The sequence below is a fragment of the Corvus kubaryi genome, unplaced genomic scaffold, assembly GCF_017639235.1.
Source record: "Corvus kubaryi isolate FWS band 111438036 unplaced genomic scaffold, C.kubaryi_AGA036_p1.0 37394, whole genome shotgun sequence".
In the NCBI taxonomy this organism is placed as follows: Eukaryota; Metazoa; Chordata; class Aves; order Passeriformes; family Corvidae; genus Corvus; species Corvus kubaryi.
Genome location: NW_024581133.1, coordinates 5,382,885 through 5,405,186, shown reverse-complemented (window position 1 = coordinate 5,405,186; position 22,302 = coordinate 5,382,885). Strand labels below are relative to the sequence as shown.

At 49.9% G+C, this 22,302-nt stretch overlaps 2 protein-coding genes across 2 annotated transcripts; one reads left to right on the top strand and one right to left on the bottom strand.

Moving 5' to 3' along the window:
* Positions 1-8,479: 8,479 nt before the first annotated feature.
* MRPL46 (mitochondrial ribosomal protein L46) lies at positions 8,480-10,959 on the bottom strand. Its single transcript, XM_042039270.1, has 4 exons — positions 10,757-10,959; positions 10,200-10,392; positions 9,502-9,675; positions 8,480-8,926 (listed from the first exon to the last, which is right to left on the bottom strand). Exons 1-4 carry the CDS (start codon positions 10,949-10,951, stop codon positions 8,676-8,678), a joined length of 813 nt encoding a protein of 270 aa, XP_041895204.1. The 5' UTR covers positions 10,952-10,959; the 3' UTR covers positions 8,480-8,675.
* Positions 10,960-10,965: 6 nt separating this feature from the next.
* On the top strand, positions 10,966-14,725 carry MRPS11 (mitochondrial ribosomal protein S11). The gene is made up of 6 exons (XM_042039271.1): positions 10,966-11,063; positions 11,213-11,323; positions 11,560-11,649; positions 12,380-12,509; positions 13,849-13,914; positions 14,364-14,725. Exons 1-6 carry the CDS (start codon positions 11,017-11,019, stop codon positions 14,469-14,471), a joined length of 552 nt encoding a protein of 183 aa, XP_041895205.1. The 5' UTR covers positions 10,966-11,016; the 3' UTR covers positions 14,472-14,725.
* The last annotated feature ends 7,577 nt before the right edge of the window (positions 14,726-22,302 follow it).

Sequence of the window (22,302 nt, the reverse complement as noted above, 5' to 3'; positions counted from 1 at the left end):
AGGCCTTTTCTCTACTTGAGCTAAATTGTATAACCGTGACCTATTGTCCCAGAAGGCTTTTTATTCATGTTAAATGGGTACTGAGATCAGAGCGCTCCTTGGTAGTAGGTACAGAAGTGTTCTGGAGGAGACAGGAGAAGATGGATGGTTGTACTGAGGCTCAGCATAGAAACCAAAAACAGGAGAAGCAAGCAGCTCTACAGCCCAGCTGGCTTGGCATCTGAAAAACCAGATGTGGGGTTGGAGTGGGGGCAACAGAGCCCAGCACACACCACTCACTCACACCCACTTCGGGTAGCTCCAACTTCCCATAGGGATCCCTCACCACCCTCCAGTCCCATCTGTTCTGTGACCTGTGAGCCAGGGAGAGGGAGCCAGGCTGGGCTCTGTGGTGCTGTCCACGGCAATGCCTCCATCCTGCACCTCTGACGAGCTGTCCCACCCTGCCCTGCCCCTCGGCGACAGCATTCCTGCTTGTACTGCCCCTGGCAAACAGCACAACTGCTCACTGGCTCTCTGGTACCCACAGAGCCTCCAGCCCCACCCCTGAGCACAGATGCACCCTGGCAGCTCCCAGTTAATATTCACAGGGAAACACAACCTCCCTGCAAAAAACTCTGCATCAGCATCCTGCACCCTCATCCCTCCCTGCCCAGCCAGGAGATCACTGTAAATCACGTCAGTGAGACTGGCAGCCCCCCTGCTCTGATCTTAACCTTTATCCAAGGCCAGGGAACCCCTCTGGCTTTGAGCCTCATGGTCACACAGGCACAAGCAGTGAAATGTTCCTCATCCATCTGTTCATTCCCAGTGCATGCCAAGGACAGCCTCCAGCTCCTCAGAGACACGTTACCTCCACGCTGTCTTGGGAAGAAATCAGGACAAGGCGGGCACCTGGGTGCTGGTGCCAGGATGCACGGTGACAGCCAGGGATGCTGGTGTCCCCTCACTGCCTGTGATACTTCAGTCACTCCGACACAGTCAGGGTGGAAGCGGCAGCGAGCTGGCTGCTGGCTGTTACGCTGGTGCCAGATGGTGGATGAGATTAAAAGAATTTGATTTTCAAATAATCCATAAACCTGGCTGAGCTAATGTCGTTTCATATGCATTATCTTGTAATCCCAGGGAAGAGAACGTTTCAGAGCAAAGAGCCTTATTCTCCCTCCCTGCAAGGACTCTAACAAGCTAAAGATAATCCCCTTTTTGTTGGAAGGTGCTTACAGAGGACCTACAACACCCAAAGTGTGGCACAGGGGCTGTGGCTCTGTGCTGGTGCCTGGGAACAGGACAGCCAGGCACCCAGCACCCTGGGGGATGTCTTGTCCTGAGCTTTGCACAGGTGGGAGCAGCACGCAGCAGGGTCCAGGGACATGCTGAACTCAGACCCCTGGCCAATAAAGAAGGGATTTTGCCACTCCTGCTTCCTAACAGTGCATGGGAGCACATGCTGCATCACTGGGGTAGAGTAGGGCATACATGTATTCTTCTAGGTGAGTCCACTTTTATGTGCACTTTTGGGGATAAACCCCCAAAGCCCAATGCAAGTAAATCAAAGGCATGCTGTGCCAATCTGGAGAGGATCAGGCCCTCCCTAGTGACTGAGCCCCACAGACAGAGTCTGGTGACCACCCTCCCTCTCACACAGCATGTGGCTGAAACCTCAACACTGCCCTCTCCAAAGCAACTGCTGCACAATCAAGCTTATAGGAAATTCATCCTTAGGGATTTCTTGACTTCTCCTTGTTTGTGTCAAATACACACAGTCATTTTTTTGCCTCTATCCCTATTCCATATGGATGCACCCCTATCCCTCCCTAACCCCTGCACAGTGCCCTGGGCAGACCCCAGCACCTGCCCCCCATCCACCCTCTATCCTCGGATGCTGCCTGCCTGCTCCCTGCCTCTTTTCCCTGCACTAGAAGCTCCTTCAACTCTCCTGCTACTTGTAATGCCCCAGTGGAGCAAAGACAACCATCTGCCAATCACTGGGATCCTTCAACATGTGAGCTACAAGCTTGAACACAGCAGTTAAAAATTGTTGATCTTTATTCCATGCTCCAGGTTCCCACACTGGAGCATGGGAGAGCTAGAGCAGGAAGTTATTTTAAGGGGAAAGGGAAATAAAACACCACTGATAGGATTTCCCAGTCACTGCCTGCCATCTAGTGCCTAGCACTGAGCTGTTTCACGGGCAGCAAGCAGCATCCACCTCCATCCTCGGGGGAATTTAGCTCTTAGATTAGAGCCAGCAACATTTGAGTATCAAGCTCCCAGCACTGATAATTCCCCGCCATGCTACTCACTCTGGGCCAGAGCCAGGGAATGGGTTTGGAGTCAAATAGCCCAAATCCTGGTGGGACCTATCAGGGAAAACAGCATGGGAGTGAGGAGAGGTGATGCTGTGTGCTTGCCTGGGTTGTGACACGATGCCCAGCTACAAGAAGCTAACTGAATACAACACAGCTTGACTTGCTGCAAGCTGCTGCCTTCAAGGTCATGTCATTGTCATCAGCAGCTCTGATCAAAGCAGTGCACACAGGCACTGTGTGAAGAGTGCCACAGACAGGCTAAAAATAGGGAGACAAATGGAAGCATGAGGGAAAGGGGTGAAGGGTGAAGCTCATCAGCTGATTTTTTAGAGAAAATCAGGAAACAAACAAAAGTAATAAAGTAATAAAGAAACACTGACTTTGTGACTTGGAATATTCTGGCTCTGGGACACACCTCTGAAGTTTCCCACCCAGTTCAATCCATGGGCAACCACTCCAGCAGAACACAGTCCCTACCAGCCCCTCGTAGCTGGTGATTTTTAGTGTGTTATATGTCTTCAGGAAATCTCAGGAGCTGATGCAATCTCAGGAGCTGATGCTCTCCCTCCCCTTCCTTCAGCAGGGATGTACCTGGTGTCATCTTAGGGAGTGTCTGGCAGCTTCTTGTCCCTCTGAAAGGGCTCAGATAACTACCTACCCACAAAGGGAGGAGAGAGCAGGCAAGACAGCTACAGCTCACCTCAGTCCTGTATTCAGGCAGAGAAAATTAAGGGATATGAAATGCAGAAGGCTCTGGGACAGCTAATGTCCATCTTGCTCACCACCTCCTGCCCCTGAAAAGTGGGTCCCCATGGGTGCCACCCCCAGCAGTCGCCTGTCCCACCCCCTGAAGCAGGGGACTCACTGCCCCATCCAGAGAGGGCACTGGTAGGATCAGACACCCTGAACGCCGTGTTTCCCTCCTCTCCAAACCCCTTACGGCTTGGCTGCCCACTCCCCATCAGATCCCGCTGCTTTCCTCAAGCTCATCCAACACTTGCAGCCTGTGCCACTTGGTAGTAGCACAGCTTGGGAGGCAATTGCTGTTCTGCAGAGGGGGGCTGTGGGTCTGACACAAATGGGCCTCGCCGGGCATTTGGAAAGGGCAGGCGGGGCAGGGCAGCGGCTTCTGAACACACAGAACCAGATTTCCTGATTAGCACATGGCTCCGATTTCCTCCAATGCTTCCAGAAAGCAATAGGCGACATTAACTAAAGGATTACTTAGAATTCAAAAGCAAATGGGATTTGTGACCCATTATATTAACTGGGGGCTGGGGAAAGCTCTACAGAGAGAGAACACTGCCGGCAGGTCACCAAACCAATTATTAAGAGCTCACAGATCACGAAACTAGATATATACACACATCAAGATAAATTTCTATTTGCCTATAGAAGCAAAATGCTGGCTGAGCCACCCTCCAAACCCAGCATGCTTTTTTTCTATGTGCCCATTAAGCCTGGTTTTTATCTAGTTTTTTTTCCCCAATAATTCACTCACCCCACAGGTTTAATGCTGTGGAATAACTTTTGGGAGGGTAAAACCTGAAAGGAGAAATCTAATGGGCATAATTACTTTGATAGATGAGAGAGAGCAGAAAGCAGGCAGGCAGCAGCAGTGCTGGCCCATGCCTCATGTCCTGACATTCCCAGTCTCCCTCTGCCCACATGCCTAAGAGAGAGAGCAGCCCCTCAGAAGATGATCTGCCTTCAACATCAGCTCTCACCTTAAGCTCCAACAGAGTTCAGCTTAAACTTCAAACTGTTAACTGAAAAATCTTTTCCTCAAGTTTTGCCTCAGTTAATTATGAGATTGGATGTTCACGGTAGCCAGATAAAGGGCCAGCTGCTGGCAGCACACAGTCCTGCTCCCAGAGTGGGCTGTGATGGTGAGTCCTAAAGCCTCACATTCGCTCCATAAAGGCTTTGTTGCCCTTGCTCAGTTTTGAAGCTTCATTTTAATATTGCTGAAAGACCCTTCATAATTCAATTGAGAAATGCCCCTGGGTCTCCAAGCATTGCCTATGAAGTCCTGACAAAGGATTTTATACCCCACAAGATCTGTTAGGGAAAAATAGCCTTGAGAGCAAAGCTGTAGCTGGAACTACCTGAAGGAAGATCCTGCTGTCAGCATTTCATACTCACCTCACAAATTCCTGGCTTTCCTTTTTGAGGGCTTGGTGTCAAGGATTGTGTAGTATCAACAAAACTTCTGGGGAAATTTGACCCTGAGTATAAGTTTCCCAGCAGCACCCCTTCTTTTATATCCATTCTTACCTTTGCAGAGATTCACTCAAGCCGTGCCTCCTGACTGCCCCACTCTGTGTCTTTCCAACATGCTGATTAAACCAACCCACAGGGGTTTCACAAGAAAAGGGAGGAAAAAGGTATCCTGAAAAACAAAGGGATCTAGTCCATTCGTGTCACTGGTGACCTCAAGCAGATTTACCACACAATTTTCTGCTGAGTCTCTGGGCTGCCATGAGAAGAGCAGCCCACGCTGCATCCCCTGCAGGCAGCAGAGCACAGCAGGAAAGGGCAGCACCTGCAGAAAAATTCCTTCCAAAGAGACAGATCCCTTCCAACACGAGAATGGGGGCTTGAACAGGACAAAAGCAAAGGGACTGATGCTCCTGGAGATGCTTCATCCTCCAGGACAGGGAGTGAGCCCAAAGGCTGCACCAGCAGAGACAGCACAATTCCCATCTTCCCTGAGCGAGCCCACCCCTTGCCCCTGCAGTCAGGGATGCCTCAGGATGCTACCTGCATCCCAGCAGTTCTCCCTGCCCATGGCTGTATTTGGGAGAATAGCATCTCTCCTCGTACAGGTTTTCAGAGAGCAGGAAGAGTGTAGCCTGTGTCTCCAAAGGCTTCTCCTGGCTCCGCAGGTATTTATCTTTCAATTTTGAAGCCTTTGATTGCTTGGGGCCAGCCAGAAGGATCAACAAACAGCAGCTTCCCATTATGTGAGAAAGAGTAAGGTTCTGAACAGTTCACGCTGTATCACAAAACATATGAGCAGGGCTCTGCTTAGAGAGCACCAACCCCCAAAACTCACACAGCTAGGGAACGTATTTGTAAAAGGAAAGGAAATCTATCTGTGAAGCTGAAAAGTGTTTTTATTAGGACTTGTTATCTCTCCTCCACTGGACAGGAATGAAGGTATCAACTTGCCACAAAGAAAACCTTCAGGTGTCTTTTCTAACATGGTGGCTCAAGCAATGGCTTAGATGCCAGTGCTTTAGAATGCAACTGCTCCTTCAATTTGTGTCTGCTACTGCAGACTTTTAGCAACAGCTGCTGGACTGCATCACACCAGGGTCAGGACATCTTGAGATGCTTCCTTCCCTCTTGGCAAGGGAAAGGATGAGGCTTTTTGTGTATGACTCTCAAGAATAGAAGCATCCTGTGCCAAAAATGGCTTTGAGGAGCAGAAAGCCTGCACAGCCTGACCCTCTCCAGCTTCCTCTCTGGTGTGTGCAGTCAGGAGTGGGTACCAGCAGCACTGATCTTACCTTGGACTTCTTAGATAAGTCCCACATTGCTGCTCTCAAAGCAAGGAGTTACAGGCCCTTTCCAAAACTCCTCTCTCCAGTGCACACTTCACAGGAGAGCTCTTCCTGATCTCACAGTGCCTTGCACTTAAGAGCCACAGCAAACTCAGTTTCTTTCCCAGGCACTTGCTGTGGTTTCAGGTTCTGCCAGAGAACTCATGTGAAGGGGCCTTTGTCAAGGTGAGAAAAACCCTCTAGGGTTTGGATGCAAACAAGCTCCAGCCTCCCTCAACACCCAGACAAACACTCTGGAGGTTCTTCATCACGCTTCCAAGGGGAGGTTTGTGTTTCATGTTCAGCAAAAGTAAAATACTCCCCCTGCTCTTTGTGCTGGACTGCAGGAGGCACACCTGGCAGCAGCAGGTCTCACGCAGCCACGACTCCACAGGTTTCTGCTGCTCTTTCAGAAAAGGCTCTCAGGCTTTGTGCTGCCCTTTCAGCAGTTACCAGCAAAACATATCCCACCAGCCTGCCTGCTCAGACTTCAGCAGCTCTGAATATGGGAATAGGTTCACACTGAGTGGAAAGACAGCCTGCAGCCACCAAGCTCCCAAAGGAAAAGAACAGCCTCAGCGACTTACTGCAGGAGTCTGGGAGGAAATGGGAAGACTCAAACCATCCTCTAGGATCCTCCTGCCTTCCCTCTCACCGAGGCTGGGGAAGAAAACAGTCCACACAGGAGAACTGAGCAAAAGCACCCAAGTTGCAGGATCTGCAATTGTTTGCAGCAACTGGCAGATTTAAATTAAATCAACTACAGGGAAAATAAAAAAAAATAATAAAAAAAAAGGTGGTGTTCCCCCGCACGCTGCAAGCAGGAATTTGTGTTCCAGGTGATGAGAAAACAATTTCAGCTTCCATAAAAGACCAAGCCTCTCACAGACCTGCTACCCATAAGAAGGTCTGAGGACAAGGAAAAAATACTTAAAAATGAAGGATGCTGTTGATTCTGACCTTTCCACTGCTGAAGGAGCTACATGTCTCTCAGCATAGACAACACCCAAAGACTTGCAGTTTGAGTAATCCAGAAATAAGAACTGCCTGGGTTTGAAGACCAGCAAGGTTTCAGTACAGCCTTTTCTTTCATTTGTGCTCTTGCATTTGGGAACAAGCACAGATTAAACAGCACTTTCTATGCTTTGAAAGCTTTGCCCCAGCAATACAAAGCCTGCCTTGGTGTGGGAAACAGGGCAGATTCTTTGGATGAGGGCATGCCTTAAGCTTGTGGCCACAGGGCTCTGCTGCATCTTCTGGAGCCAGTGACAGCCTGAAACAAGAGTGGCAGAGAAAAGCCTAAACCTGTGCTGACTGCACCCATGCTCCCTGAAGATGGGGCACAGCCTGAAGGGAAGGACTCACCTCCCCCTGCTGCAGGAGCTTCCAGTCCTGGAGAAGGCAACAGGCCCCCCTTCAGCAGTGCTGACCTCAGAGGGCAGCCAAAAACCTGCAGTCTTTCAGGCACATATTCTGCTCCACATTTATTTCCTCTCAGAGAGCCACAGCCCTCTGCTGCAGACTCAGCCTCCTTGCCAGGCCTGTGAGGATGCTTCCAGGAACCCAGTGCTGTTGGTAATTTATGGCAAACCTGCAGCTCCCAAACCATCCAGCATTAGAAAATAGAAGGTTGCTGTGCTACCCTCCACCCCAATGGCTTGCATAGTGATTAAGGGTAACTTTGAGGCCTGCAGCTCAACAGCTCCCAAAGGATTGATAAAATACATAGAGCAATCTCCAATTCCACCTCTGGAGGCCGAACTCTCTCTGGATGATTAACGACAGTTATTTCCTCCTCTCTCCCTGCTGCTGGAGCAAGCTGATTCCCTGCAAAGTCCAGCAGCACTCTTGACTACTGAACAGCAACATTTACAACCAGAAAAAAACCTCCAACAACAGAACCAGCCCCAGAGGGCCAAGGCAGCACCACATAAGCCCAGGATAGATCTTCTAATAAAGAAATTGGGGTAACAGGGTCAGGCTACCTGAGGCAGACCCAGCTGTGCTGGGTTAGCAGTGCTGGCCTAATGCAGTGGGAATGGGAGCCAAGAACTCCCTAGAGACACCTTTGAGGCTGCTCCCTGAAGGCAGCAATGCTAAAGCACCTTCCCCTCCCAGCCCAGACAGAGAGCTGCTGCTGCTACCCTCCTTCAGTGTCTGTGGCTGTAACCTGAGGCTCAAGGGGAGGCAGCGTGGGTGGGAGAGCAGCTGCTTCTTCCTCATGGACACGTGTCCTCCACAGCCACTGTGCATCACAGACTCGAGGCCAGAGGCAGCTAACACTAAAAGTTAGTAAGTTGTGAATATCCCTGCTTACATCTCCTCAGAAATCCACCTTGTCCTGGCTGGTGTTCAAGAGGGTCTGTTCCCACCAGGACACACAGATAACCCCCCAGTGCTGCTCTTATCAGAGAGCACGTACCAGAGATAAGCATCAGCCATTGCAAGGAGATACCCTTTGAGACTGAGCCTGTGACAGGAGCCTGGAGCGCAAAGCAAACCTTCTGGGTACCACAGCCCCAGGGAACCACACTCTTGGGAGAGAAAAGGATCACAGCATGCATTTCCAGAAAAGGTGGAGGAGGAGAATTCAACAAGAGCAAAGAACTCCCTCAGGAAAGCTTCACTTTCGAGTATAAATTTTAATGTTTATTCATTACAGGACCAGTGAAGAGAACTGGGAAATAAGGCAAAGGCAAATTATCCTCCAGAGCCCAAGTGAACATCTCATACACACAGACCATGCAAAGCAGCAGCCGTGCTCCTCTCTGGAGCCACGTCCCACATCCTCCCCATCTGCTGGAGCACAGCCCATTGCTTACAAGTCCAGGAGGAATCGATTGACTTTTTTCAGGTATTCTGACTTCAGGTAATCTCCCAGCTCCTTCTTCGTGACCCACAGGTAATCTGCCTTCAGCTCTGCCTGGGACAAATCACTGCTCTGGAGGAAAGCTTTGAAGAAGAAGACTTTGGCTCCCACGTTATCCTCAGTTCTGATGGCCCTGGGGAATTTATACTTGTAAATCCCGTAAGGTGCATTCCCCAGGACTTTGGCTTGAATGTGCTCTCCTGCAAGATGCCAGCAATGCAAGAGAAAGACAGTAAGACATAAGAACACAGAGCAACAATAAGTGCTCCCCTGTATAACAAAAAGGCAGCATAAGCCGTTCCTTGTATGTGGTTCAGACTGACTGTTTCCTCTTTGGCAAAAATACTGACAACTGTGAAAAAACTGGTTTTTCTCATGAAAAAACAGCTTGTCTGAAGACTAGCAAGTCCTCTCAGAGTGGGAGAGGAAGAAAGGGAAGGACAGGGTATCCAGCTTTGCCAATCTTGAGTGAAAAGCAAGGACACGCGTTTGCCATCATCACCCATCTGCCACAAAAGCTAATACAGAGCAGTAAGAGGGAAAGAGAAGCCCAGAGCAAGCCCAGACATTCAGGGGGTGTCTGGTGATGCCCCAACATCAGACTACGATGGCCAGACACGGCGCTGCTGCTGCTGGCAGCCAGAGAACCAACTCCCAGCCTGCCAGCCCCCTGCCATGAAATGCCTTTTTACTACAGCAGATGGCAAATATCCCTCAGAGAGGGCATCGGAAGAAAACCACTGGGACAAACGAGAGGGAGGGTCAAGCTACACACCCAAAAACGTAGCCATGGCTCGCTCAGCTGTGCTTCGTAGCGTCTCTCCAGGCTGCCACTCCACTTGAGGCAGGAGCCACAGCTCCTGGTTACCAATTTTCTGCTTCACCAGAAGCATCAGGTTACTGTCCAGCTTCCTGTTCAACGACGTCCGATCGTTGCTTTTATCAGCATCTGCCAAAAACCAACACATGCTGCAAACAAAGGCTCCTGGCAGCACACTCTGACCCCCTTGATTCATCAACCCTCTGTGCCTCATGCCCAGCAACAATACATGAATGTGGATACATAGAATAAGAGAACCCAGACAGGAATGCTGTCAGTCACTCTGGAAGTCATTGCAGGATTCAGCTGCTGTTTTCAGTTCCAGAAGGAATCTATAACAAGCAGCCTGGATCTCTACCTTGACAAAAATCAACAGGAGCACTAAGCAGAACTTGGGAACCAAATGACCAAACATTTCTCTTGTCTGGAAACCACATCTAGTTTCATCATTTTGCCCTAGTGAACACACACATTTTTGCTGCATGGGAACACTGATTTCCCTGTCAGACAATTAACTGCACAAGTGCCGCCACAGAATCAAGACTCTCTTTAAAACAAGCAAAAAAAAAGACCCAAAAATGCCTTCATTCTACTGAACTGCACTCTGGCAAACAATCTGGGTGTTCTCAGCCCCCACAGACTCCAGGCTGTACCTGTTATCCGTGGGGCAGCTTTGAACCGCAGAAACTTCTGTTCCCACTTCTCCTCCACGTCTTGAACCATGATGACGGTCTTGCCTTGTGCTTCATCCTCATCATACAAGCTTTCCTTTTTCCTTTTGAGCTGCTCCTCCTCCTCCAGCTTACGGATTTCATGATCTGAATAGTGGCTCTTCTCCAGCTCTATCTAGAAAGGCAACATAAAGAATTCTTAAGCCACAAGCACTATAGGCATTAGCAAGCAGAATTAAATTATTTCCAGCTCAGCAAACATAAGGTAATGGGAACTTCCTGAGGCTGAGCATGATTTCCCTGTTTGCAGCAAGAGTGTGTGACAAGGACACCAACACCATAGAGGAAGACCATGGAAACATCACCAACACCCAAGAAATGTGGTGCAAACCGCACACACAGCACTCGGGCAGCAACATCACAGACGGTGTGTGCAAGGCCAGCAGCCCCTGACGTCCCTCTCCCCTCATGCCTGAGGGCGCCATTTCCCCATCAACACCCCCACGCACCCACACACACACCCCCACATCCCCCTCCACCTGCTCCATGAGAGCCGCCATCTCTTCCTCCTCCTTTTCCAGAGGCTGCGTGATTCGGGGAAGCCTCAACAAGCACATCGCCCCAAAAAGCCTCCACGGGCGCCGCGGGGCAGCGCTACAAACCCAGCGAGCGAGGCGCGCCGGCCGCTGCCCCCGGGGCGCCGCCATGGCCCGCGCCCCACAATGCCCCGCCATGTCCCCTCCTCGCTCCCGTCGTGCTCCGCGGCGGCCGCTCCCCGGCGCGGGTCGGAGCCGCCGCCATGAGCGCGGCCGTGGCGGTCGCCGGGCAGCGGGTGCTGGGCTGGGGGTGAGCGGAGCGGGCGGGACGGGCTGTGGGCAGCGGGGGGACAGCGGGGAGGGTCCCCTCGCTGCGGGGTGGCAGCTGGGGGCTTCCCGCTATCGCTAGATCGTATCCCCCCCACCTCCCCAGCGCTCACCGGCGGTTCTCTCCCTCAGGGGCCGCGCCGCCGCCCTGTGCCGCGGGCTCCGCACCGGCCCCTCGAGGCTGCAGGACAGCGCGGGGGCGGCTGCCAAGGAGACGGAGAAGCAGAGCGCGACCGAGCAGAGGTGAGAGCCGAGGCCAGGCCGCGCCGGGAGGGCGCTGCCATCTGCCGCTTGCTGCGAGGTTTTATCGCCTTCGGTGGGTTTTCAGCCGAAGAAGGGGAGGGAGCGACTTGAGTCAATCAGAAACGCAGCTTGTGTTTTTCGGAGGCTTGATCCCTTCTTTCTTTATTTCCCGGTATGAAATAAAACTTTGTAATATTTAAAGAGCGAGGCCTGGTAACTCTTGTTTTCTTCATCAGCTCTTCAATCCTGCAGAGGAACTCCATGAGGTGGGATGGCAAGGTTTATGAAGAGGTCCCGATAGCTCACATTAAAGCAACATACAACAAGTAAGTAAATGAGCTGCTCCATTCCTGCTCTCATGTGAAATAAAGGCCTAGAACCCGGGGTTTGGCCTGCCGTCCTTTTGATCTAAAGGCTCAAAATAAAAGTGCAAGGGAAGTGGTGTTCATGACTGGGAAAATGATCATGATTCAAACCTCAGTGCTGTTCAGGGAGCATAACTGTTCTTGCAGTGTTTTTAAAGCAGTAAGATTGTTTTTATACATTTTGATTACATTCTGATTTGAATAATCTGATGCTGACAGTTTTAACAGCAGTTTACTTCCAGCCCTCTGCTCTAGCACTATTTCTAGTACTATTTCTGTTGAAAAAATTATCATATTCTCCATGAGAGACAGTTGTGTTTCATCAGTGATTCCTCCTGTGATATGTTACTGTTCAAAGCTCTTTCAAGTTCTAGAAGTGTTTTGTGGTTTTTTTTTTGGTTTTTTTTTCGTAGAAGAGGTAAAATGCAGTGAGAGGTGGGTCTGAAAGGGCTGAGTGGGGTCTGAGGTATACTTAGCTAAAGCACATCTTGTCCAGAAACGTCCTCCCTGGGTCTGTAAGGTGACCAGAAGGTCACTGCTGGGTGCTCTGTGCAGCAGATTTGAGTAAGTGGGATACTTTGAAAGGGAGACAGAAGTCCTGCAGTCAGCCATGCCAGTAAGGTGAGCGAAAAACTGGAGAACAAAGCTTTGTTCCAGCTTGCTTGTTCCCTCTGCCCCTGTGTTTCCGCAGCACCCACATCCAGGTGGTCAGCTTTGACAACCAGCCGTTTGCCCGCACATCCTGCGGCACCGAGGGCTTCCAGAACGCCAAGAAGGGAACTGCCATCGCGGCACAGACCGCGGCCATGGCAGCAGCAGTGGTGAGTCCGCACCCGTGATTCCCTCCTCCAGACGGGAGCACTGACTGCCTGGCCCAGACCTGGGCACTGGCCTGGCTCACAGGCAGCACTCCAGAGCTCTTCCACAGCATCCCAAGTTTCATTTGCACACAAAGCGTTTGAAAGAGCTGTTAGAAATGCCCCAAGAGTGAGCTGAGCTGTGCAGGTTGTAATTGGAAACGTAACTTGGAGCCTGTCCTTTCTTAGTGCCGGTCTGCACAGCATCCTTTTTTCCTAAGTGAACATTTCTCAGCCATTTTGGGAATGTAGCCCCTGAATCAGCAGCAGTTCAAGTTTTGCACCATAGGGGACTGAGAAATAGCTGTAGTTACTGTCTGGATGTTTCATATTTGCTCTCTGCCACAGGAGAACTGAGCTCCAGCCAGCAGTTCCAGTCAGAGAAGGTGATGTTCCTTGCACCTGTAGTTTCCAGCTGCATATGGTTTATTGTAAATCTTTCTAAAAACCACGTGGGTGTCCAGGTGGAGGAGATGGGGCTGGCTGTGTCACGGTCCTCATTACAGCAGAATGAGGCAAGGTTAAACTGAAAATCCTTATCCTAAATTAAGTGGAACTCGCTCCAGCCTTTCATGCCAGAGGAGTTTGGTGCCACTGCTGGCCAACAGCTTATTGTGGTTGACTCAGAGGGATATAAGAACATCTTCACTATTAATCTGTGCTCGTTGGAGCCTCATAATAGCTGCGTAGCTGTGCTTGGACTGATTTATTCTGTCACTGTTGTTAGTACGTTAATTGCACCAGAACACAATGAGAAAGAGAGCCAGAGGTGCTCCCTCCACGTGGTGGCAGCAGGGCTGTGCTCTACAGCAGTTCTTCATTTCCAATTTGCAAGCTCCTAGAATTTTTGCACTGAAGGTGTGGACTCCTGCACAGCAAATGTAAAGCTTGCCTGCTCTTCTCATTTACCCTCCAGAAAGAATGCACTGCTCACAGGGGAGAAGTCACCACATTAGAGAAGGGAAAACAGCTTAGAGTTAGTCCTTGTTAGTCCCTTGCCACTTCAGTCATGTATCTATGGATATGTCCTTTTCTGCCCTGGCTTTAGGTCACAGATAGTTTTATTTGAGAGCTTTCTCTGTGTGCAGAGATGACAGTCTAGCACAGAAGTTTTCTTGAACTGCCATGGTCATACCCCAGCCTCCTTTGCTCCTAATGTCTCTGCAACAATCCCCATATATGTCTTCTGTATCCCTTACTACCTAATCTTTATTTTTACTTAAATACTATTATGATAATGAAAGACAGCAGGGGAGCCCGAGTTTATGTCAAAGAGAACACTAACCAGTTGTTCTTTTCACAGAAAGCACGTGGGAAGGGTGTACTGCACGTGCGAGTCATGGTGAAAGGACTGGGACCAGGACGCAAAGTAGGTGTTGGAGTTGCTTTTCCATACTTTTATTTTCTCAGGCATCATGCATGTTTTCTAAACTCAGGCTGGTCTCAATTAACTTGGTTTTTCTGAAGCTGATATAAAGGATTCCTCACCCAAGTGCCCAGTAATGAATTTTTAGAGTCATTTGAATTTTTAGAGTTATTAGAATTTTAGAGTAATACTATTTTGGAGGTAGAATAAAAGCTGTATTTGGGACTTCTTATGGATAAAGTAGGAAAATTGATGGGAAAGCTCAAGAAAAGACTAGAGCAGATATGTTTAAACTGGGTTTTCCAATATGAGTTACTTATTTTTAAGAAATACAAAGTGAGAACCATTGGAACGAGTTGATTTTCAGATGGGGGATTAAACTATTTTGCCCTGAGCTTTTTCCCTTCTCTGCTGTTCCGTGTGTTGGTAACTCATCTGCTGTCTCGTTGCAGGCTGCCATCAAGGGGTTGACCATGGGAGGTTTGGAGGTCATCTCCATCACCGACAACAGCCCGGTCCCCCACAACGGCTGCCGCCCACGGAAGGCCAGGAGACTGTGAGGGGCAGTGCAAGGGACAGACAGCTTTCAACATCAGTTCATCAGGGACTGAGTTGAGTGTTACTCCTGTGACAGAGTCTGGAAAGCCACCCTCCCTGGAAATACTTGTTGAGGGAAGCTTGGAGAGACCATCCTGAGCCTTAAAAATGCAGGAGGTAAAAGCTGCTGGTGAAAGCAGGAATCTGTGTATTCCCTTAGTGGGAAGCCTCGTGGCTACAAAGTTTGTTGATTAAAATGTTGGTCTTTTGACAGCCATTCCTGCTGTGTTCCCAGAAGTATTTTGGCTTATTATTGCCTCTCGACTGCTCTCTTCCTCTTACCACCATATGTGGCTCTTGTCTAGCCCTCCATGCCATTAGTGCCCTTGTGAGGCAGAAGGAGAGCCTGAGATCTCCATCTCCTTTTAGTCATCTGTAGTAAACAACTGCACGGGTCAGGTCATCTTCCCTCTTTCTCTCACTGCTCACATTGGGAAACAAGGCATGGGGTAACTCTTTCCTTCCCCCTGGCTCACAGAGCTACGTGTGCCCTACAAGAGGCAGCTCCCCCTGTTCACAGAGCACCGGCCTAGATCCATTCCTGGCAAAGATCTGTTGTAGTGCTTTGTTTCACCCAAGCTGTACTGACCTGCCACTGCTCTTGGCAAAGGAAACCACCATTCTTTCTAAAGGGGCTGCTGGGATCTTGCCAGGTTTGATGCTTGCAGTCTCTTTGGCCCTGCCTTGTGCACCACAAACTGGATTTTCCAGGGTCCTGGGCAAAGCAAGCTGGGTTTAGTAGACCCAAGGAGCAATGAAATTCTGCCAAGGAGATACAAAGCACTTAAGTCTTGAACTGTATCTCTGTGTATCCACAAGCAGCAGGAGCTTGTGGGTCTGTGATGTATTATCGCTGTCCCAGCTCCATCCAGAATTTCTGCCAAGGAAATATGTCTGGAGCATTAAGCAGGGAAGGTAATAGCAGTAACTGACTACAGGATTGATTTCCTGGATGGCAGGCACAGTGCCTAGCAAAGGGCATCTCATTGAAATCCCTGCTGCCAGAGAAGCCCTGGCCCTACACAACGTGCACTGGGCAAGTATTTCCCCTGTAAACATGGTGTATTTTAGAGCAGCCAGCAGTTCTATTGCAAACGCAGAATCTTCCTTTCTATTATTTCTCATTCTGTCATTCTTCTGTAGTTTCTTAAATTGCATAATTAACTATTTTCTTCCTCTTTAGAGAAAGGGTACCATAGCAACAAGGCAGTGAACCTCCTTCATGGGGCTGAATGGCATACGGCAGGTTTTGAAAGAAATCACTTTGCTTAGAAAAGCCTGTTGAGTTGCATTTGACAGGAGAAAACAAGATTCACACAAATCCCCTACTTTAGTCCAACTCTGAATTTGAAGTGAGGGTAGGTGATCTTAAAGGGAAGTTCCTTGGGCTGTCACAGATTTGACAGCAAGTAAGAGAGGCTCTTCTATAGGTGTTTGACACACTAGAAGAGCTTCCCCCTCACTCCAGAAATATGGCTGCACTAGTGACTTCATATTCTGCCTTTTAAGAAGAAGATAGCAGGTCAGCTATAAACTGCCAAGATGAACTCTCTGAGTACGCAGGCAGCTGGCTGGGGAACGGGTGTGTGATGTGCTTACAGCAGGGCTGGGCTGGTGTGTGTGCCGAGCACAGCAACCAGCCTGACAAAGGAGGGGCACCAGGCTGTGCTGGCAGGCTTGTCTAACACACAGAGAACCAAACACTGCTGTTCTCTACTACAGCCTGTTCATTGCATCAAGGCAGAAGTGTCCACATCACATCAAGTTGATAGAACAAATTGAAAAATAAGATTGTGAAGAGATCTGTGGTCCTTCTGAAATTCAGGGAAGAGTGTGTGGGTGAATGGAGAGTCAGAAAGCAGCAAGAATAAACCTTTGTCTTACCCAGACTTGGAATCAAGGCTGTGTCCTCTGTAAAGGCCACTCCTTAACACTCTTGGTTCCTGGCTGTTTGTGAAGGTTTTAGGAAGTCTGCCACTGCATCAGCATTGCTTATACAGTGGGAAGCTTTATGACCCTCCTTGCTCTGCCTACTTCTGGTAGCTACCCCTACTTCTTCCTCCGACTGGCATTCCTGTAACACCCTCTGTGCTGGACAGAAGAGGCTGACACTGTTCTCCGTGGCTCAGTGGCTGGCCTCTGTACAGTATGATGCAAATCTTCCAGACCCCCAGCTCCCTGTGAGCTCCCCGACATAGTACTTCAGTTGTACAGCTTTTTATTGAAGTCACATTTTCCATCCACCTCTCCTGCCCTGATGGAGCACTACCAAAGCCATGTCCTAACTTAGTGCACAGTCTGAGCTCTTTATCCTGCAGCACATCCTGGGGCTCTGGGGCAGTCAGCGAGGTGAGAGAGCACAGCTGCACACAGCAAGGGCTGGGGTGCTCCTTCCTGCACACACTGTACAGTGAAAGAAGGCTTAAAACTCTGTTGTGGTTCATGTTGCAGGGAATTAATAGACACCAACAGAGTTTAACAATTTCCTCACCCTTCAAATGAAACTATTAATTAAGGGCCCAGTTTTAGTCAGCCACTGGTGTTTACGAGTTCTAATTGCTTTTCTTGGCATCTTGGTGGAAAGCTGTTTTCTACTGGCTCACATTCCTCCTGAGCAGCAATTACTTTACTTGTCAGTAGCATGGCCACAGCATTAGCACCCTCATTAGGGTCATATCCTCTCCCTCTGGGCTTCCCTATTGCTTTTGCACATCTTTCTCTTTGTTCCCTCCTCACTTTTGATTCCCTACACTCAAAGATGACTTTTTCTGTGAAACAATCTCAGAAATTGCTGCTGGCTGCAACGCTTCATCCTGGCTCAACCCTGGCCTTTTCTGGGATTTTGCCTTCCATTCTAAATAAATGATCACATGGACCTCTCTCCATTATATCCCTGTAAATCCCTGTGTAAAACACAGAACAGTCTCCTGACTTACAGATAAAATGCTGCCTCAGGTCTGTTTACCCCTTATAGAGTGCCACACCACCTTGGGGAGTTAGTCTAACTCAGTTACCCTTCCCTTGGACAGCGATGGCACCTGTCAGCCTGGAAAAACAGCCCTCAGCCATCTCTCTAATAGTGTATTATTCTGCAAAGAGGAATTACTTCCCTATCCCCCACAACAAGGACTTTCTACCCAGATCTGCAGTTGTACCTGCTGAATTGGTGATTTACTATTTCTTCCATGAGCATCTCAGTGACAAGTCAGGCAGCCAATTTCGATCCCTTTGTGAGATTCAATTAAACCATTAAGTGATGTCAGTGTCCTTTAACAGCTGACTGTACACACAAGCAGGCAAGGAGAAGGAGGAGAAGGGGACAGACCCTGCAGTGCTAATAAACTGTAGCAGCAGGGGTGGCTTACGGCAGCCCAGCTGCAGCTGTTAGAGACATCTGTGCAGGTTTTGCTGGCTTTCCCTCTGGTGTGGGAATACCTGGCTCGAGATGTGCACAAAGCAGGTCGCTGAGTAGGTGTTTATAACCCTAAAGCATACCTGGGAGCCTTGAAGAAGTAACAGTTTAAATCAGGTTATGTTTTTGCACTCAGATTTCGGCAGGTAATCACAGTGCTGCTTTCATGGCTGGCATCCCTACCCGGCCCCTCTTCCCCTCCAACCTCAGCCCACCACCTCTCAGACCAAAAAGAGATAAAGGGCCCTTGGATTGTTTTTGTGTTTTCCCAATGCGCTTCTCTCCCCTGAAGAGGCATTAATGGCTACTCGATGGCAGTAGGAACTGCTCAGAGGTTTTACTAAGGAACAGCCTTAAGAGCATCCAAGTCCCCACACTGATGGTGAAGCAGGGCTGCAGGGTCCTCTTGGCGAGATGCAGAGGGGAGCCAAGCCTCGATTTTTGTTTTATTTGAAACCACTCACACCTCCTCTGCTGAGCTCTCCAAGCTTCCCCTGCACTAGTGCCACTTGGCAGGGTCCTCTCCGTAACCCTCCTCCTGTGCCCACATCCACTGAGAGTCGGGGCTGTGCACCTGGACCCAAACCTCTCAGCAGCTCCCGAGCCCTAACAGCCATTGCTTGGGAGAGCTGCTTCCAGCAGCAGCTTCACCACTTGTTTTTCTAAAAAAAAGGCAAGCAGAAAGGAGAAAGGATTGGGCTCAAGGGGCTCCTCTGCACAGCAGCAGGCCAGGCTTCCCACCCACACAGGGCTCCAGACAACAAATAAAACTTGGGGCCCCAGGCAGGAGAATGACATATTTCATCCCCCATTCTCCCATCCTCTGCCTCTTCTGCAGGTTCCAAGGTGAGGTGAAATAGAACTCTTACCTCTTCATGCACCAGCCTGCAGGCACACCACTTGCTCTCCTAATTGCCAGCCAGGCTCTCACCCAGCCCCTTGGCAAGACCTGGGTGCTGCCTTTCATTTGCTCCTGACAAATCCACAGAAACAGCAATTTCCTGAGTTGCCAGGGTCAAACTGACCAAGAAATGCAAATTACTTCAGACTGGCCAGCCTGTGGACTTCTTAGTGATGCCAGTGGCTGGGAAGCAGCGTTCTCCAGCACTGGGAGATGGCCTGGGACAATCTGTCCTTGGACATGGTTGTAAAACCAGCCCCATTTACCAAAATCCCTCCAAGAGAAGTGCTGCTGGCTGGGGAGATCCCCTTCCCAGTGATCCTGCAGCCAAGAGACACAGTCACCTAAGGGCCAGCGTAAAACTGGAACAAACCCTGCTTGGCCACAAGCAGCTGCACAGCAGAGCGACTCTCTCCAGCCCTTATCAGAGCCAGCAGGTCAGCACCAACATCACCTTCATATCTGAGCCCTCGCTGGGGAAGCAGCCGATGGGGGATTTAAGGGGTAGGAGGCAGGATGAGGAGAGATTAACTGCCTTTCCTACCCAAAGCCAGACAGGCTGCACTGCACAATTGCACTGTAGAGATGACATTTGTCTGTCCTATGTTACAAGAGACCCTGTTTGGCTGCCAGTTGCTGCTCCTTCCTTACAAAGAGGGATTTTACAAGCATTAAGTACTAACCAGTCAGGGGTGAACCAGTGACCTACCCATGCTGCTGTAGGTATCAGCACAGATAATCTGGACCTTACACTGAATTCAGGACCAGCCCCAAAAAAATAGGGCAGCAGCAATGAAAACTATCCCTCACAGTCAGAGACACAGGAGCACATACTGGCTCTGCACTGGGGCCAATGCTGGTGTTTTGGGATGGGAGTCCCACATGCAGGGACAGTGCCAGCGCTGCAGTAACCCACAGGATGTGTGTTCACCCCAGCAGCTCGGGCCAAGGCTCCCTGCTGGTCGCCACAGAGGTGCTGGTGCCCCTCACCTTTCCACACCTGCCATTTGAACCGCTTTCCCCAGCCGGTTGCCGGGCACAGCAAGGCCGTTTCCATGCGGATGGGCTGTTTCTCCCCGTTGCTGTGGCGACGGCACTGGGCGCCAGCAGGTCGGAGGCGGGAGGGCGAGGATCGTATCTCCCCAAGCTCACCAAGGGCACTGGGTACATTTAATCCGGCACTGCTCCATTTTAGGCCTCCGAGGAGCACCGAGGAGCTATCAAATGACCAACTCAGCAGCAGCGAGCAGGCACTCACACGGACGCTGTGCTGCCAACTGCTCTTAACAACACCCTAAAATCACGTCCAGCAGCAGCCAGACGGCCCTGGCAGGGATTCCCTGCCACCTGCCTGGTTCTCATCCCTCCAAGCCCCTTAAGCCATTGGTCCCACACATCCCAGCTCCAGCACCCCAGGCTGGCAGGGCTCAGGCCCAGGGCTGGATGTCAGTGCTGCCAGTGCATCCTCACCTGCCCCATCCAAGGTAACCAGAAGTTGCTGCCCAGGCAGGCACTGGGACAGAGAGTGTGTGCTCAGCCACCCAACTCTCTCTCATATCCTTCTGCCTCCCCACCTGATGCTGCTGCAACACACCTGGATAGAGGAAGGACACTGGCAGAGGGAAGGATGAACTTGTGCAAGAGTAGCTTTCAGAGGGAACGATTCACTGCCGAAAACAGGGGCTTAGGGAGTCATCTGGGCAAAGCCAGGGCTGCTCTGGACTACATTTGGCATTTTGCAAAGCTGCTGGGTAGAAGGAAAGAAGACAGCCATGGAAAGTAGAAGTAACATGTTCCTGGCTTTAAAAAGACTGAACTCAAACTAGTTCTGTCATCCACAGAAAATAAACTCCTCCAAAGGCTCCAGTTCATACCTGGACAAAGCAGAATGCAGCAAATGCTGGGGACTTGGTAATGTTATTCAAGGGCATCCATGAGCCATCCCATCACATTCCTCTGTAACTGTCCTCAACTCATTAACCAAGTGAGGACCCACATGTTACCCAGATGCTGCAGCACAGCCCTTAGTGTCCAGAACCAGGGGCACTGTGCCTCTTTCCAGTTCTCCTCACATGCAGGACCACAGCAGTCGCCCATGAATTACCAGTTTCCAGATTGCTAGTTTAAAACTGCAGTATTTTTATGTCAAAACATCATTAAAAAAAAAAAAAAAGGTGCCATTCAGGTTTTTTTCCCACATCAGTATTTTTCTGAGAACTCATTTCCTTACACAAGTCCAGCTCTTCCCCAAGAGAAACAAAGTCAAATCAGACCTTGGCCAGCAAACAGCTCTAGCAGGGGCTGGGGCTGCCTGAGCCAGCGCCAGGCTGGAACTGCACTGCCCACAGCTCCCACAGCCCTGGAACAAGGAAAACAATAAAAAAAATAAAAAGCCATTTCACCATTCCCTCCTCCTGAGGAGTATTTGACCAGAAAAGCTTTTACAACCGTGTAACAAGACAGGGAAGCACAACATTCAGGCACATCAATGACACAGACTCTGGAACTTGGATAGCAAGGCCAAAGTAAACCCACAAAATCCTGTCCCGTTGCCCACAAGGACATCAGTTTGCTCTGCAGTGTGCATCAGTCTGCTCACAGAAGGACAGAGGGCCAAATGTCTCACTGCTGTCCCTTTACCACCTCTCTGCCCATAGCCCTGAGAGCTCTTTGGCAGGAAAAAGCTGGCAGAAAAGCAGCAAGACAGAGATCATAAACAAGAAAAACAAAGAGATTTTTTAAAGCATCAGAAATCTGGTTCTTTTAGCTGGGTCAAAATGACCAAGGGAAGAGCTTAATAGATGCAGCACCTGAGCAAAAGGAACGTCCTGTCAGTACACACAGGCAGCTCAATCAGGGCCAGCCACAAGCACTGGAAGGTTAATTGATAGGAATCTTTAGCAGGGATACATCTTAAACATATCCATCTGTTTGACTCTAAAGGGATTTCTGTGCCTTGCTGTCTATTGCCTTTTATATAAGACATAACGCAACTGTCCTGCTTTCACTACTTTTTTTCTTAAAGCAAAGGCAGCACAAGAAGCAACAAAAGATGAGATTTTGCTGCCAAACACAGTTTCCAGCTCAAGCATCTCCTTGTCACTCAGTGCCTATCTGAAAAGCCACGGGCTCAAGAGCTTTCTGGTGTGCTCAAGGTCTGCACAGGAAAGCATCTGGGAACTGCACACAGGAAAACAGAGGAAAGGTTCAAAGGAAAATCACTTTCATGCTCAAGATGCAGATAGTTAGAGGAACTAACAGACAGGGATGCTGCTGAGGTCTCAGCCACGCTGTTCTGCAAAGAGGCAGGGAGCAGCACAGAGAAAACCTGAGTGCCTTAGCCCAGCCTAAAAGCAGTGGACAGGCTGCTGTGCCAGACAAGGTGTGTTCAGCTTTGTGCTGCTGTTGGCTGGGGCACTCACAGGGGATGGAACCCTGCTTTCCTGGAGATGGCTGAGCACCTGCCAGCCCATGTGAAGTG